Source organism: Sardina pilchardus, chromosome 4 (genome assembly GCF_963854185.1).
Source record: "Sardina pilchardus chromosome 4, fSarPil1.1, whole genome shotgun sequence".
Lineage (NCBI taxonomy): Eukaryota > Metazoa > Chordata > Actinopteri > Clupeiformes > Clupeidae > Sardina > Sardina pilchardus.
This window is the reverse complement of record NC_084997.1, coordinates 9,893,188-9,911,408: the sequence shown is the minus strand read 5'-3', so window position 1 is coordinate 9,911,408 and position 18,221 is coordinate 9,893,188. Positions and strand designations below refer to the sequence as shown.

At 47.2% G+C, this 18,221-nt stretch overlaps 1 protein-coding gene across 1 annotated transcript; it reads left to right on the top strand.

Moving 5' to 3' along the window:
- Positions 1 to 383: 383 nt before the first annotated feature.
- Positions 384 to 16,115, top strand: wnt10a (wingless-type MMTV integration site family, member 10a). Its single transcript, XM_062534056.1, has 4 exons — positions 384 to 848; positions 1,744 to 2,012; positions 5,030 to 5,403; positions 13,270 to 16,115. Exons 1-4 carry the CDS (start codon positions 787 to 789, stop codon positions 13,801 to 13,803), a joined length of 1,239 nt encoding a protein of 412 aa, XP_062390040.1. The 5' UTR covers positions 384 to 786; the 3' UTR covers positions 13,804 to 16,115.
- Positions 16,116 to 18,221: the final 2,106 nt, after the last annotated feature.

Genomic DNA, 18,221 nt, shown 5'->3' with positions numbered 1-18,221 from the left:
AGTCCCACTGAAGTCAATTGCATTATGTTGAAGTTGTAAAGAAAATCTAAAATAAGGTGGTGATTTGATATCAGTTTCTGAAGATGGTCATCACCATCAGCATCATTACTGGCGCTTGTGCACCTCCAGAAATCAAAGTCTCTTTTACTTTTGTGCATAAGAGGGAAAAGTCTCTTCTACTTTTTGTGCATAAGGGTCCTCCCTTATCTGGGTGATCTATTTCTCTTAACGAGGCACTTGTCCTTCTCTGTCGCAACTTTTTTTTTTTTTTTTTTACTGTCAAATGACGTAGAGGTGGGCTGGCAGTGTGCTAAGTGCTGTGGTTTACAACGCTATCAGGATAAGCATAACATCACAAGTAAAAGAGACTAGGGGCAGGAGGCTCACTGAGACTTAATGGACCGCTTCCCGGTTGTAACTCAATGCGGAGATCATCACGTCGGAGCAGAAGTGTCACTGGACAGATTCAGTAACGCCGTGCGTTTGTAGAGTGTTCATTCATTCACCCTCTCACTTTGACACACCACTTCAAGAACTTTTTCCGAGGCACCTGAAAAGTGGAGACACCTGAAACTTCTTCGTATCACAACATCGTTTGCTCCCGCACACCTTTCTCACTTTGATCTGCACAGAGATCTGAGCTCGATTTGGACTAGACCCGTCAACCTGTCAGCCACTGGGCAGAAACTCACCTCCGGGAAAAGCGTTTCTGATCAACATCTGTCATCTTAAAGGAAAGATAGGCTACCTGCCGAACGCACAGATTTTTGGCGAACTAGCAATATAATGGGATTCTTATTGTTTCACGTTTTGTGTTCAGTGATGTTCGTCTCTCATATTCTTCAAAGGTAAGTCAATGAGATTCCCTAAACTGTTCAACAAACTTTTCAAAACAAATAACACAGTAGTAACTTAGGAAAGGACATTACATATCAGGCTGAATTCAGTAAGTTGTTCTTTTTCTCTACGTTTAATGAGGACACAATATAACGTGTTAACCGAGACGACTGTTAGGCTACAACATGTTTTTGCATGTCTACGGATGATATATTTAAGTGACAATCTTGATAGAAGGTGTTCCAAGGTTTTATCAGATATAGAAAGACCTTCTTGATAAAACAGCTCGGTTATTTAGAAAATAAATATTTTGAACAACGAATTTCTATGTTGTAACTGTTTAAACTCGTTTAAACTGACACGTTTACAGTAGTGGTGAAGAAGACCTGTAAATTTCCTCTTGCAAGGTCCTACATGTAATTTTGGCAAAGTTTGTAAATAGTATTAAAACTCAGTATTTGATCTCCACACACCCTTTTCAAAATGTGTTATCTTTTTTGTTTATATGTAAACAATTAAGCTGTTTTACACTGTAGTTAATTTCCCAAAGCTAAATGAATTATTAAGAGTTGAAGTGTATCTTAGACAAAGAAATGGCTAAGATTATAGCCTAATCAAATTATAATGTTCCAGCAGGTTATTTCTGTTTATGTATGTATACTTTTTCATTGGTGTTGTCCTGTTGACAGTTACTTACTCTCCAGTTTGAAGCTGTGTTAAATGTGATTGCTTGCAAACATGTTTCTTCTTGTTTTGCAAGTATATCCATCCCATCCCAAGTGACCTTTTCTATGTTAATAAATGCAGACTCAGACCCAACTTTACCAGATTCACTGTCCTCCTGTGCTTCTCCACCGAATTCTAAGCTTCACCCAAGAGTTACATCACAACTCCTCTCTTCTCCAGGGCAGGTTCCAATGAGATCTTGAGGCTAAAAATCCTCAACCCTACCGACCCTGTCCTCGATGCCAACTCGGTGTGCATGACCCTCCCTGGGCTGACCAAGAAGCAGATGGAAGTGTGCATGAAGAACCCCGACGTGACGGCCTCGGCCATCCAGGGCATCCAGATAGCCATCCACGAGTGCCAGCACCAGTTCAGGGGACACCGATGGAACTGCTCTAGCCTGGAGACCAAGAACAAGATCCCTTACGAGAGTTTGGTGTTCAACAGAGGTACGGTGTACACACACACACACACACACACACACACACACACACACATTCACATATCACTTGTCTACTAGACACACATGAAGTATCAAACACACACACACACACACACACACACACACACACACACATGGACACACACAGACACACAGACTCTGACTCAGACACACACACACACACACACACACACAGGGGCACACACACACACACACACACACACACACAGGTGCACACACAGTGCCTAGTAAAATACCAGAGAAGTCTTTGCTCCAGGCAATGGCACACCGATGTTCACATGGCAACTGTTGTTCTACTTCCTGGCTACTGTGCCACATTTGTTTGCTCTCGTTTTGGAAGCCTGCAAACCTGATTCATTTTCTGCACCGTCAGCAATGGTTGTCACCTCATCACTGTTCCATAAATATTCAGACTGGCTAATGCGCATAGACAGAGCAAGGAAGACGAGCAGCACACACAAAAAAAAAAAAACGGATTAAAAAGAGATATGAAACGTATCAGTCAAGTTATATCAGAAAAAGGCTCGACCAAGCATGAATCATAGGTTCCCGAGCTTCTGGATGTCAGAAGCCTTCCTGGGCCCACCTCGGACCGGGTACCCGGAGTATGAAAATATCCCGCAAAAGCACACAGACACAGTGGGGGCCCGCTCTCTCCCCGGCTAATGCTTTTTGCTCTCTGCCAGTGCAAGTGCTGTGAATTTGCTCTCAGCACTTTCTCAACTCTCAGTAGCAAAAAGCATAAACCTGTTTAGTTGGTTTCTGTAACCCAAAGTGACAGTTTCCTTCAATCTTTAATTCATTTTCCCACTTCCCTCAGCCATCAGCGCAGCCGGGCGTGCCTCTCACTTTAAATTATTTGTTAGATTGATTTGTTCCAGGTCTCTCGTTGGCTCGGAAGGAAATCTAAAACAGCATTTCCATGTCCATGTCTCTCGGCTGCTTCTAAGTGCCATCCGCCCCCCATGGAATCATGGGAAGCTAGCACGGAAAAAGCTGCAGCTGATGTAGTTTGTGTTGGTAGTTGTTATATAGTGTGTGTGTGTGTGTGTGTGTGTGTGTGTGTGTGTGCATGTGTGTGCGCATGCCGGTGTGTGTGGATGGTGTGTATGTGAGAGACAGAGAGAGTGTGTGTCTGTGTGTGTGTGTGTGTGTGTGTGTGTGTGTGTGTGTTTGTATATGTGTCTGTATCTGTCCATCGGTGCATGCTCACTCACTGGAGAGTTTGAAACTGATCAGCTGAACAGCATTCAGCTATTTCCGATAAATGCTCCAAAGCAATCAGTGTAGCAGCCCTGCCTAAAGGGATCGTTTTCTCTCTCTTTCTCTTTCTCTCTCTCTCTCCCTCCCTCTCTCTCTCCCTCCCTCCCTGTGCACTGCAAATTCCAGACGCTTGCTAGTTCACACCTGATTGAAGTGTTAGGGGCTCATTAGTCATGTACCTTATCGGTGATGGACCAAACTGGAGGCCGGGGTGAGCCAAGGTCTAATGATACAAGTCCCAATCTGCGGCGAATATGCTCTCCCAAGTGTCTGACGTCGGGTCACGGCCAGTTGAAAACTTGTTCAAACTTGGCACCCTCTCTGACTCTGAATGAGCCTTTTCAAATTAACTTAGGTGCTGCAGCGGCAATAATTCAGATTTCTGACGAAAAGCTTGCGTTGGAGAGCAAACAGTGCGTTACGACACATTTGTTGCAGCCCAGATAATCGCATTACAGGTGCACATGTTTTCAGTCATTTGTGAGACGTTTTTGAGAGGGAGAATAATAGTGAGAATGAAACTTTCTTGTTGATGTGTTGAAAGGTTAGACAGCTCATCGGCTCAGCTGAAAGGGCCATTGGATACTGTAAACCAAATGCTTCAAAGAAGCTGTTTCTATGGGCATGTGTGTATAGTATGCTGTTCTATTATAGCACCAGCTGGGCCTGTGAGTGATTCTAGCTTTATATGACCTGAACTCATTATTGTGAGGGCCATTATGGCTTTAGTGTCAGGATTTATGAAGACACCTGTGGCCAAGAGGGAGCTTCATTTAAAATAAGTGGAGACACTTCAACCTTGTTACGGCTTAAAATAACAGCCCTGTTCATTTTTAATGTACAGTAAAACCTCGCCGTGTTTGTAGTGTGGTGTGTTCTGTGAATGAGCCCATATTGGCTCCCCTCTTGTTCCTGAGCCTCAGTAAAAAGCTACATAAAATGCACAGTGTGAAAGCAATGCTGCTGGGCCAGATGATTATAGCGGAGTGTTGCTGCAGATCAAACGCCTGCCAACAGTAGTCAGGTTAATTGTAAACACATTGGGTGTGGGTTATAAAGTGAGTGACGCTGCTCCCCGAAGGCCTCTCCTGTAGCCTCTGCCCTCCCTCTCACACACACACACACACACACACACACACACACACACACACACACACACACACACATCCTCCCCCTCTCTCCCAGTGCCACGTCCGTTTGCGGAGAGCAGTGGCAGGGGTCTGGTTTATCTCAGAGGACGTGGGACTGATCCCTGCCATTTGATTTCTGTTATCCCAGATGTCCCTTCCTCCCTCTTTTTCTTTCTTTCTTTCTTTCTTTCTCTCTCTCCCTCTCTCTCTGTGTGGTGTATGTGTGTGTGTGTGTGTGTGTGTGTGTGTGTGTGTGTGTGAGGGGAAACATACTGGCACTGCAGTCAATCTCACAGGAAAAAAAAAACACAGAAAAGCCACCGTGGGCCCCATGTGGTTTTCCCCTCGGCTTCTCTGATAGCGATCTGTCTCTCCGTGTGTGCACAGATCACTGGAAGAATGAGTGGAGCGCTAAGTAGGAGAACAACAAAAAAGGGGGAAAAAATGAAGGGAAGAGGGAGAGAGAGCGAGAGCGAGGGAGCGAGGAAAAAGATCTGAGTGTGTGGCACGGTGGTCCCCTTGTGCTGATAAGCTTCTCTTTTGTCCCTTGTGTTGTCCACCCCCCCACCCCGACGACCCCCCCTTTCCCCCTTCTTCACCCTGCGGGCAGGTTTCAGGGAGAGCGCCTATGCCCACGCCATCGCGGCGGCCGGAGTGGTGCACGCCGTGGCCAACGCGTGCGCCATGGGCAAGCTGAAGGCCTGCAGCTGCGACGACAAGCGGCGCGGCGACGAGGAGGCCTTCCGGGCCAAGCTGAACCGCCTCCAGCTGGAGGCCATCAACCGCGGCAAGGGCATGTCGCACGGCGTCATGGAGCACTTCCCGGCGGACGCGCTCGGCCCGCAGGACTCGTGGGAGTGGGGCGGCTGCAGCCCCAACGTGGAGTTCGGCGAGAAGTTCTCCCGCGACTTCCTGGACTCGCGCGACACGCACCGCGACATCCACGCCCGCATGAGGCTCCACAACAACAGAGTTGGCAGGCAGGTGAGAAGCTGTCTTTGAAGCTGCTGCGATGCTGCGTCTCGGTGTGTGTGTGTGTGTGTGTGTGTGTGAGTATGATGCTTACAGAAGTGGTGTGTGTCTGTTTCTGTGTGTGTGTGTGTGTGTGTTGCAGTGTGTAGCAGTATGTGGTATGCTAACTGTAGCAGAACTGTGTGGTTTGGGTGCGCGATGACACACCGTTGGGGGTGCAGGAGTCCGGTTACCTCACCTGCTAGAGATGACAGGCTCACCTTACTCACCTTTGTGTGGTGTGTAGAAAGTGAGGATGACCACTCCTCCCACGCGGACACATTATAACCGTGACACATGCGGGAGACAATGAGAAGGGGAGTTTCTCCCGTAGCGTCCTTCCTTTGATCTCGATAGCGGCACCGAGGCAGAGCCGGACAGCTCACCGCAGAGTCAGCCCCCGTTAGGATATCGACAGCTGCTTTCTTCTCAAATACCTTACAGTACGAGCCGCGTTGCGTGAGCTCGGGATGACCCCTCTCTGATCTTTTTTTTTTTCGCCAAGGGACCTCCACCGATGTCCACATTTTTATCATTCTCCAGTTTCAAAGCAGAAGGTCTCCCATCACACACGCCTGCGAGATGCAAAGCAGGGGGGGGTTGGGGGGGGGGGGGGGGTGAGGGGAGGTGGTTGGTTGAGCCATAACTCGTGTCTGCTCAGGCAAACATGCGCTTGCGACTTAGACATGCTCAATTACATCCACTCATGAGATTTCAGGACCTGCTCCATGTTCCTCACCAGAGGCCCCCCCCCCCCTAAAAAATGGCAGCCACATGCAAGTAAACAGTGAGGTGAGAAGAAGCTACTCTTCACGCGTAAGTAAACAAGCGGGCCTCCCTCTAGCTCTGCGCCGTCTGCTCTGCTCTGCTCTGCTCTGCTCTGCTCTGCGGTGGTTGTCTCCAGGTCAAGTCCTCGGGAGACGGCGGCGTGTTGTTGGGCGTCACAGCGAGATGCTCCAGGATGTTCTGCGTTGTTGTTGCTCAGGTGTTGAACTAATTGGATAATGTGAGCCAGATTAGCGGGACTTGCTGCGCTGTAAGGTGAACGGTTTGAACGCAGGGGGGATTATAGTGGGTGTAATGATGGTGCATGTGTGCTGAGCTCTGAAGCTTAGCTCTTGCTGTGTGTGTGTGTGTGTGTGTGTGTGAGAGCACCACCCTTGTTGCCGCTGCAGCTTCTGCTAATTCTGCTAATGCCACAGGTACACCCACTCTTACCGGAGTCGGTGATGGAGGGTTATCTCACTGATAGCACAACCAAAACATCCAATGCCGCTCCGCTCACTATCACTATCACCTATTAATGATACAGACCATTCAAATGACTTTGTCTTGTCTATGTCTGTGTCAAGTGCTTGGAGCAGCCAGTTAGTGCTAGAGAATGCGCTGTATAAATAGAGTTGCTTTACATGTTTTCTTGTAATCAGTGTCAGTGTCATCTTTGATGGGTCTTTTGTACCTGCAGGCAGATTAAATCTTATAATCAAATTAATTCTGCCATTAAAACCCGGCGATAAGAGGTCCCCATCCCACGGCTTTGCCCCAATCTGGTTTTATCTGGCGTCCATAAAGCTGGCCTTTAAATGATAGCGATAGGGCTTTGATTGCACTCTGGGCTCTGATTCGTTGCAGTGGGACGGGCAAATTACTCATTGTTTGCTGCTTCCTCCTGTGTAATTTGTCCCTGTATCTTTTCATCGGTTTATTTCGGGTTTCCTTGATTATTCAGACAAAACACAAATGCCACAGTTGCCCGGCTGCCCTAGAACAAAGTGGTAGATAATAGCGCCGCTCTCCCCAACAGAGTGCCCTATAAAGCTCTGATCCCGTGTGGTCCCTCAAGTGTGTGCATGACATAAACACTGGTGTAAACACAGACCCGCAGAACACACACACACACAAACACACACACACACACACACACACACACACACACACACACACACACACCCTCCACCTCGGGTGGCCATGTGACAAAACAGTGGTGTACCCGGACGATAAACGGGACGCTGGGGGGACAAGCACAGGATGATTTGTGTGTGCACGATGCGTGTTTGTCTGTGCGTCTCTGTGTGCGAGTTTGCTCACATGGTTCATTTAGTGCTGAGGCATCGAGCGCAGTTGAGTTATGGCAGTACGAAATGGAAGAAGGGCTTTTTGATTGCACCGTCAAATAATTCAAGACAGAATAAGAGGATGCATTGTTCGGGCACATTGTGGCTCCGTGTCTGCCAGGAAGCCTATTTGGCATCAAAAGCCAGCGTGTGAGGAAAACACTCCGGCTACTGAAAAAACGTCAAAAGCTGCTGGCACGCCGTCAACAATAATAATATTAAGTCAAAACACGCACATGTCAATCCAAGTATCTGTGGTTACGAAAAAAAACCCGCCCTCTCTATGCGTCAGCTAGCGTTTGTAGCCGGGGCTGAATGAGAAGGTGCTAAAGAGCGGTGCGCTCCACAGAGTGTGGCCAGGTGGACGCCCACTACGCAGGAGTGCTGTTGGCAGGTGAGCTGGGGTGGCACATGTGTTTTGACACAGAGTCAATTAACCTCCATGACCAGACAGTTGTTGAAAGCAGCAGGATACATGTGCCTTTGCCTGTAAGGGTCAGATTACTCACACACACACACACACACACACACACACTCAAACACACACACACACACACCTGATATGGACACCTTAAGCGGTCTCAGTGCGATGCAGATCATGCAGAGAAGCATGGCAGCTCTCGCAAAAGAGACTAAGTGAAGAGGAGTGTATTTGAAATGTGGGTGGATTAAGTTGCCTTCTCTGCACTGTTCTGTGTCAACGGGACTTTAAAACACAGAGCAGATGAACCCCCCCTAATCAGACAGAAAACACTTACAGGTGAAGTCGAGAATAACTCCCCCTTACCCCTCCACCTCCCCACCCCCCCACCCCGAAAAAGCAGCCTTTTGTGCAGGAATGCGGTGGTTTTAGTGGGGTATACATGTCGTCTCATGCCCACCCTCTGGTTCTCACGACGTTCAGTCTTGTTAAAAGCTCTAATTAGTGGCTGAAGGCTGTTTGGAAACAGATGTTTAAACCCAGCAAAAGATTTTCAACATCAAACACGGCGGAAAGTAAAAAGAGATGCGCCCTTCCTTCCCCAAATACAACTTTAAGTCGACTTCATCGAGGAGAGAAGGAGAGCAGTGTCGTCGAAAAAAGGGGAAATTTCACTCAGGAGTGTGTTTGTGTTCTCTCTCTCTCTCTGTGTGTGAGTGTGTACGTGTGTAATTTGCCCGTGTGGCTGATACATGTGAGAGAAGAGAGAGAGAGAGAGAGGGAGAGAGAGAGAGAGGAAGAGGGAGAGAGAGAGAGAGAGAGAGAGAGGGCCTGTGCATGTCTGTGTGTTTACAGTAGTTGCCGATTACATGGTAACACTTGCAAAGGCAGTAAATTACTTTACTCATGTTTTCATTGGATCAGCGCACTGGAACTGCTTTGGTGAACGCTTGGCTCGTAGGCCAACAGCCCGTCTCCATTTAGAACAAAGAGCGGGACAGAAGCTCATTTAGGGCCTGAATTATTTTAAGAAATGCCTCCTTTTTTTCCCTCTTTGAAAGGAACAAATGACCGCGGAGTTCTTTGCTCCGGCGTTTTTAAGCCTGTGACTCCCGACAGTCATCTTCATTCTTCATTAAGTGCGCTTTGTGGGAGTGGAGCAGACAGATTACCTTGACACAATCAGATGGCACCTCGGTGATTGCCTTTGATGTGCACGCAGTGAGCCCTTTTTCTCTCTGTTCCGTAGGAGGTATCCATTGGCATCAAAGCCAGACGCAGCTTCTGTGGGCTCTGGCAATTCATCACATTTAGGCAATTAGATAGTGCAGCGCTGGACGCCATTTGGGTTATCAGGCAGCCCTGTCATGACACAAGCGAGACCTGTAACTACCGGCCTGGGCCCAGCTGGAGCCGGACGCTCCTCGGGGGGGAGAGAGAACGGCTGGTTTTTCGAGCTCGGCCGCATGTGGCACGAAGAGTAGGGCAGAGACGCACAAGTAACGTCCGCTCACCCATTTTGGTCCAGCCGACGCAGGGAGTTGTTTATAAACAGATGCAAACTGTGTATAAAGCCTCCGCTCTGTTGATCGAGCAATCCTTCACGGGCCTCGAACGTCCCCGTCTCTGTAACTGCGCTGCTTTCATAGCCATTAATGGTCTGTTTTATTTAGCAGCACATTTGAAATACTGTGGCAGTGTTGAGATTTAATAAGAGTGTTTATTTCCTTTAAACATGCTCCTTGAGGGACAGGACTGTCACGTTCGTGCCAGATATGTGTCTGAAATGAAACAACAAAAAAAAAAGGAGCAAAGTAGGAATATTTGAGTGTGTGCGTAATGTGCTGAGTGTCTTTCCAATTTGAACCAATGCCATTATTGTGCAATAGATGAAATTCAAAACAGACCACAGACTGTGACCCATCCAGTGGTCTGGGGACGTCACTGGCGTAACTGTGTCTTGATTGAGTCATAAATCCTTTCAAACAAGAGGATGTAAATTGAAGGACGGTTTTCTTTGTGTGTGTCTGTGTTTGTGTGTGTGTGTGTGTGTGTGTGTGTGTGTGTGTGTGTGTGTGTGTGTGTGTGTGTGTGTGTGTGTGTGTGTGTGTCTGTGTGTCTGTGTGTGTGTGTGTGTGTGTGTGTGTGTGTGTGTGTGTGTGTGTGTGTGAAGGAGAAGGAACTTTGAGACCCATTTTGGATTTGCCACTTACCGAATATTGCCTGTGGTCCAAATGTGCTACCAATATGTCTCATTTGATCTCAGTCTGGTGCCAGTTTATGGGGCAGTCTGTCTCACTCTTCTCCAATTAAAGTGGCCCAGATGTGCGTGTCTTGCAGGTCTCCACCAATGAGCGTGCAGCAATTACTTCTGAAGTTTTTTCTGTCTTTTAAACATCTACGCCGTATGCCTGAAAGAACACACATATTTACGTGCACATATACGCAGACCCAATTATCATGCATTTGAGAATGGAAATTGTAACTCCATGACTTTTTTTGTATGTAGAACACATGGCACTAATGGTGGCTAACATATGTAGCGGGTGAGCCCTATGCTGCTTAAACAGTATTCAAAGGGTTATTCAGAGGAACAGCACATACTTTGGGTCAAAAATATGTCTCCTTCATCTTTTGAAAAAGTAAATGGAAGCTTTGATTATTTATGTTCACTGTCCATTTGCTCTGGTGAGACACACGATCTGACATTTCAGCATTTGACGTCTTTCGAAGGACAGCATCTAGTTCCATTGATTCTATTAATCATCTCTGATCTCCTATATGAGAGTGATGGGTTGATATGGGCCTGTTATTCTAAAGACCTCGGCCTGTGCCAACAAGCGATATATACGTCTTGCGCTGACATCCCAATGAAAGACAGACAGAGATGCTAATCTTGATCGGATGGCAGACAGTGAGAGGAGATGAGGCACCAGTTCCTGCACATCTCTGCCAGTCCCCTCGGGACAGTCAGCCTTGCAGCCGTTTGAGGCTCTCTCTCTCTCCCCAGCCCCCCTTTCTTCTGTGCCTCTATCTCTTCCCTCGGCCGCCTGTGCTGAGGCACAGTTCCGCTTCTGAGCGGGTGTGATATATCACCGACCTGTCATCACCCTTGTGAGCCACTTCCAGGAGAGTTCTTCCTGCCTCTGTTCCTCTTCTCTCTCTCTCTCTCTCTCTCTCTCTCTCTCTCTTTCTCTCTCCCGCTCCCTCTCTCTCCCTCCCCTCCACCCACTCCCCCTCCCCCCTTCTCCTTCTCTCTCCCTCCTCTCTTTCTCTTCCTCTCTTCCTTCCTCTTTCTCTCTCTCTCTCTCTCTCTCTGCTTCGCCCACACCATCCCCCATGGCCCCAGGTGCTCCCAAACTGATCCCCAAGAGGAAAGAGCACAATCGGGCCAGCTCTCCTCTGCTATCTGCCATCTGAACCACTGCACTCCTGGCAGCCTGGCTCGGTGGAGATGCCCGACGGGGCCACGGGCAGGGCCCAGTGTGGTAACGCCGCCGGGCCAGACGTTGACGCTCCAGCTCCACGCATCCGTCTGGGCGCGCGGGCGAGCGAGCGAGCGTGCGCGCGGGCGCCTGTCAAACGCCACCGCCATTTGAATATCCATGTTTGTGTACACCCGCACCTGCCCCCCCCGAGGCTGGAGATTTGCGAGGGCTTTTCCTGTACGCGGCCCCTGGCTCCTCTCCTGGAACAATCAGGAGGCGTCGATTACGTACGACAGGGACGCCCACGCCGGAAAACGTGGATGCAAAAAAAAAAGGGCCCGAAAGAGTCAGGGTGCGAAAAACAGCTTAAGCGGGATTTCGATGGGGGCAGTTTAAGTATTAAGAACTTAAGTGGCAGCAGATTCGTGCTTGGCTGTGCTTTGTTTGGTTTTCGTCTGGGTTTTTTTGCGAAATCGTTGCAGAATTGCAACACCGGGGTGGCTGGATGGCGTGCCATGTGGCGTGGTGGCGATGTTTCGCAGGCGTTGTGAGCCTGAAGCCACAGGAAGCCCCTCCTGTCTCCATCCCCTCTCACTATTTACGCACGTACCATGGAAGCTCTCCAGCACCCCCCCATCTCACCACACCCCCCCCGCCCCCCGCCTCCCGCCCCCCGCCCCCCTCGCACTGCTTGGGTACACCTATGCCAGAGTAGCCCTTGAAATGGAAACCCTTAGCACGCAACGCCATAGTTTGAAGAATTCATAGGCTGCCTGCCCGCCACCGAGTATCTTGTGCTTTTTGGCGTGGGTTCAAAATGACCTTAAGCCTGGGAGGAGGGAAGACACTGTCCTCGGCTCAGACATGCAGCCCTGTGTTCGCTTTGATGGATCACAACTCTGCTGAATAGTGGTTTCGTCTCATTTCTGCTGAGGGAAATCAGGGGAAAAAACACCATTAAACCCTAAACAAAACAATGCTTTGTGGGTCCACCCTACGATGCCTCCCGTCGCATGAGTGGCATGAAATAGCGAAGTCTCATCTTGTTTGGCGTTGCTGATGACTCGCACATTGAAACCTAATCCAGGGGGTTTTGACAGACAAAACTCCCATTTATCTCCCAAGGTGTTGTGGGTCCCGCCACACCACTTCTGCCTCCCGTGGCCGATCGTGTTTGGAGGCCACAAAGCCGGCAGAATGTGGGTGTGCTGGAGGTGAGTGTTTGTGCTTGCAATGTTGATAGGGGCGTCTGCTGGAGCATCTGTCAGTGCGGAGGGTGGCCCCCTTTTTCCTGTTGGTAATTGGATCTAAAAGTTTATAACTCCGGCTGTCAGGCGAGAGCATTGTTGAGCGAATGGGAGGTCTGTGGGACTGCGGAGGCGGAGGTGGAAGGGGGTGGAGGTGGGTGAGACATCCTCGCCCATGAACTGAACTTGTTTTCAAAAGCCCTCACAATCTTGTGTTTTTGACAGTTGAAACGGAATGTGATGTGTGGGAACTGTAGTTTTTGTATCCCCTGGGTTCATGTGAATTTCATGCCACAGAAGAGGTGCTTCATTATTGTTGTGGTTGTGATTACTGTTGAATACAGTAACAACATACAGTACTATACAGTAACAGCATAGTCTTCTATTCACCTGCTTATGTAATACATAAAACATTTCATATTAATACATCTTTATTATGAATGTTATGTGTGATTGTTTTGTGTGTGTGCAAACCTCAGGACGTGCTCTACCTTGGGCTTTCATTCTGAGCATTATACTGAGAGCACTTCAGCCACATCTCTGTACAGAAGTTTGATTGACAGTATGCATGATACAGTGTGCATGATCCAGTGTGCATATGCTGGACTGATGTCCCGTCTTCTGTGCAGGTGGTGGTGGACCACATGAGGCGGAAATGCAAATGCCACGGCACATCAGGAAGCTGCCAGCTCAAGACCTGCTGGCAGGTCACGCCCGACTTCCGGACGGTGGGCTCGCTCCTCAAGGAGCGCTTCAGCGGCGCCACCTTCATCAAGCCGCACAACCGCAACACGGGCCAGGTGGAGAACGCCAACTCCATGCACTCCAACTCCCACCACAACCACCACAACAACCACAACAACCACCACAACCACCACCACCACCACCACCGGCGCCGCGCCAACTACAACGAGCTGGTCTACTTCGAGAAGTCGCCCGACTTCTGCGAGCGCGACCTCGGCTCCGACTCGGCGGGCACGCAGGGCCGCATCTGCAACAAGACCAGCCCGGGCATGGACAACTGCGAGAGCCTGTGCTGCGGCCGGGGGCACAACATCCTGCAGCAGACGCGCAGCGAGCGCTGCAACTGCAAGTTCCACTGGTGCTGCTACGTGGTCTGCGAAGAGTGCCGGATAACGGAGTGGGTCAACGTCTGCAAATGATAAAAGAGAAAAGAAAAACACATATAAAACCCTAATAAATGAATATATAAATATATATATATGAAAAGAATGACAGACATTATAACTAGAGGGGGGAGACTGCGAGGATAACCTTCCCTTTTGCGATGGACTGCCAGCTCCATTTTTAGAGTGGAAAGCATGAAAAAAAAAAAACGAGACAGGGACGTGTGAGGAGGTGCACACCCGGCGTGTGTGTGTGTGTGTGTGTGTGTGTGTGTGTGTATGTGTGTGTGTGTGTGTGCGTGTGTGTGTGTGTGTGTGTGTGTGCACACAGCATGTGTCTAATCACAGTAGTTCAGATTGAGCATTTGGACCTGCACTGCATATAATAACCTTCAGAGAAGTTCAAAGATAAGTTCAAGAAAGAGATACAGCTACGGTGGGTTACATTGACATCTGAGCGCTCCTTTAGTTCAAAATGCGGATCTTAACAATTTAATAATGGCTCGGGATTCCGGTACTAGGAGAAGAAATTGGTAAGAAAACAAAAAAGGCAACAGAGAGATGAGATTGCCTGTAAATCCAACATCTTTTGTAAGTCCTACATTTGCACAGAGCCATCATTTAACAGAGTCTGGTAATAAACTCTGTTTGAGTGTTATAATGTGGTATCATATACCAAATGAGATTATAATTATAAGTTATAAAATGCCAGCATGTCTCTGCAATTATTCATTGATTGTACAGTTTGTGTTATAGTCTGTCATTTCTGACTCATGCAAATACTGCCTATCTCGGCTTTATGGGGGAAAAGAGAGCTGCTCCCCTCTGTGTCTAGGTCAGTGAGCCCGGCATCGAGCCAATGAGAGAGGTGGATAGAGATACTTTGGCAATGCAGCGACCAACCAAAATGATCGCAAAACCACAAGCAGCATGTCAAAAGCAAGAGCAACGAAAAGAAAAGAGTTGTTCTTGACCTACAGTATGTTGACGTCCATCACACATCATTCTGTCTCCGAAGAGCTCATTGGACTGTTATCTGACCCTGTGTGTGTGCGCCCCGGTTCGCGGCCGTGCGATCCTGTCGGTTGGACTTGCAGGGGCCGTGACTCACGTGTCAGCACTCCCTTTGATGAGACAGGCCGACGGTGAACACACATAATTGTATTACCACATGGTTAGGGCCACACCCATATGCAGAGGCGGATCCCGGCGAGCACAGCACACCCATCCTGAACTCTGGTAATCTTCTGCTCTGCCATCACACTCACGCTCAGGCCAGCCAATGGGGAACACAACCAAACCGTGTAGATTCAACTGTTGTTGTCGTCAATGTTGTTGTTGTTGTTGTTAGCCAAAAAAAAAAGCACTTCTGCCTTCACGTACACAAGCACAGGACATTCATTTTGAGGATTTTTTTTTTAATATATAGAAAATGTTAAAAGGAGTGACAACACTTATGATGAAAAGCCTCCTGGACAAAGATTGTAGATGCTCTTTTTCATGACCAAACTTCAGGCTCATTCAGGAGCTTAACTCGGAGCTCCTTGGTCCAAGTGCCATTTCATAATGCAATGGTGTGGTGATATATGCTCACATGAGAGTCATGTCTACGTTTGTTGGATTAACTGGAACTTGTCCACTGAGTGAAAATGATCACATAGAAAAGGATGCTTTCATTTACAGAGACGAGGCTTACATTCACGGAGACATTGTTCACTTGTGCCCCTCATAGGTAGAGATCTGATGAAAGCAATACTGAGTTTTTGAAAAATCTTTATTTAATCATTTTTGCCCATTTAATTGTCTAATCATTATCAGTTGTTCCAGGCCCTGGAATGAACTTGTAATACTAACTGTGACACAGCAAACATGATTTTTTTAATGGCATAGATGCAACTACAGGATGCCCCACGCTGTTAAAATGACTGACCGAGTGAGTTGTGTTAGAGGCCTGCTATCCCGTCCAAATTCAACATAAAAAGAGAAAACATTGAAAGCCCTGTATAAAAGCCCTGTATCTGCATTGTAATGTTTCAATATAAAGATTGTGATTAAGTTATACAGTACCTCTCCAATACCTTCTATACTATCTGACAAAGACCAGTTTAATGTGGATGTGTGTGCTAACTGATCTAAACAACAGAGTTCAACTCACACATCTTCTGTCACAGAGAAATTTGAGTTCAGATCAGCTCTTTGCATGGGTGGGCCTGTTATTTTGACTGATGTAAAAAATGCTATGTGGAGAGAGTGTGCATTTTTAATTAAAAATGTATAATTTTTTTATTCATGTAAGTTATTTTATTTTGTGGATAACTTAATATTTGTAAAACAATAAAGAACCTAAATTTAAAAAGATGGAGATGGTATTGTTTAAGATAAATTATATACAAAATGTGATAGACAGATAGATAGATAGATACTGTAGATATATAGATGGATACACACATGTACACAGTGTGTTTGTCTTCACCCTGTAATGGTAATGTCCCTGTGGTTTGGCTCTGGTGTTGTACGGACCTGGTTGCGTGCAGAGGGTGAAGAAAAACTCCGGTGAGCTTCACAAGCCTCGGATGCTTTTTGCTCCCTCGTGTAAGATGATGTCACCAAGTCAAGTGTAAGGATGTGTTAGCTGCGCTTTCAAAGTAAATAGATGTGCACTATTCATGCGCCCTCTCAAACAGAAATATTCTTATCTAAACATACACAGCAGGGGGGTAGGGAGGGAGAGGGAGAGAGGGAACGAGAGAGAAGGGGATAAAAAGCTCTTTCCTGCAACAAGCAGTTCAGCGCACGTCGGCTTCACGTGTTCCCATCTGAGGGTTGATTGAACTGTGAGAACATGTCCTTCCCGTGAAGCCAAAGTTGACGTTTGACATATGACTCTTGCAATCCGCACAGTAATAGCCGCGAGGCATTTGTTGGTCGGCAGGGAGTTTCATCCAAAGCCAAACTGTTGAGAGTTAATTGTTTCTGTCTTTAAATAAACATTCACTGTCATCAATGTATCTTCCAGAAAAAAAGTGCTTTGAAGGTGACTATTACAGCACTTCTTTGTAATTTCTCTGCTTTCCTTTGTGCTGTGACAAAGGCTGGGACAGTGTGTTTACACACATGTTAAATGTAAATGTTAATGACTGATCATTTAAACCTACAATTCTGGGTTGGGGACAGTAGAGTTGCATTTGGTAGCAGCGGTGGTTATGTCACAACACATTAGTTGAAATTCTTTCTGGATGGGAAATATCTGTTAATTCATTAGAACATGTTATCTTGAGCACTGATCTGAAGTCTGTTTATGGGGCAGACATGTCCGCTGGAAATGCCAGTGTTGCTTTTCCTTGTTGGAATTTTGTTGGTTTGATGGGAGTTTTGTTGATTTTTGTTGAAGTGCTAAAAGCGGTCACAATTAATCACAGTTAGTAGTTATCTGACTACTAAGCCTAAGGAATATAATGTCATCCACATTTCATAAATCAATCGGAACAATGTATTCCCAATGACTGATCTACGATTATCATTTGCATATTCTTGCACAATGTAACATGAGGTAATATTCCTTCCTTTGAAGTCTGAGACATTGTGGTTTGATGTCTGTGATAAGGTGCAGTGTAGTCACTTGCACATTATGAAACATTTTGCACGAACATGGCACACTGACCAGTTTCATGTGAAAGGCTGCACTTAGAAGACGAAAGATGGATGTTTGTGCGTTGCATAAAAAACGTCGTGTCTGTTGTTTGACCCTGACACAAACTGTAAATCCATAACAGAGGCTAAATTAAAAAGCAGGACTGTGTCAGGGGACTTTTATTTTCAGTAACAGGGCATTATTTTAGGGAAAGATGCTAAGTGATCAGGATAAATGTCACCAGACAATGGCACTCTTTTTGAAGTCATCTGATGCATTTGGGCTAGAAAAAAAGTGCTTTGAAAAAAAAAAAGAAAAATATAGCCGCAAGCGGCGATGGCGGGCCCGAGCACCTGCGGTGCGGAGACCTGTGACATTTCGGAATCTAACAAAGCAACATGTGCGTGCCCACCAAATTTGGTAAATTTTCCTGAGTGTATGTGTCAACCACAACAAACAACACGCTAGGTGGCGCTATAGAGTCCCTAAGCCACACCCTAGGCCAGAGCTCTATCTCTGACTATCGATAGCAATAACGCACAAGCCTACCAAATTTGGTTCGTTTTCGTGAATGTGTGTGTCAACCACAACAGACAATGCGCTAGGTGGCGCTATACAGTCCCTAAGACACCCTTGGTTAGAGCGCTGTCTTTGAATAGCTATAGCAATAACACACATGCCCACCAAATTTGGTTCATTTTCCTGAGTGTATGCGTCAACAACAACACACAATCTGCTAGGTGGCGCTATAGAATCCCTAAGCCACACCCTAGGCCAGAGCTCTGTTTCTGACTAGCATCAGTAATAACAAACAAGCTCACCA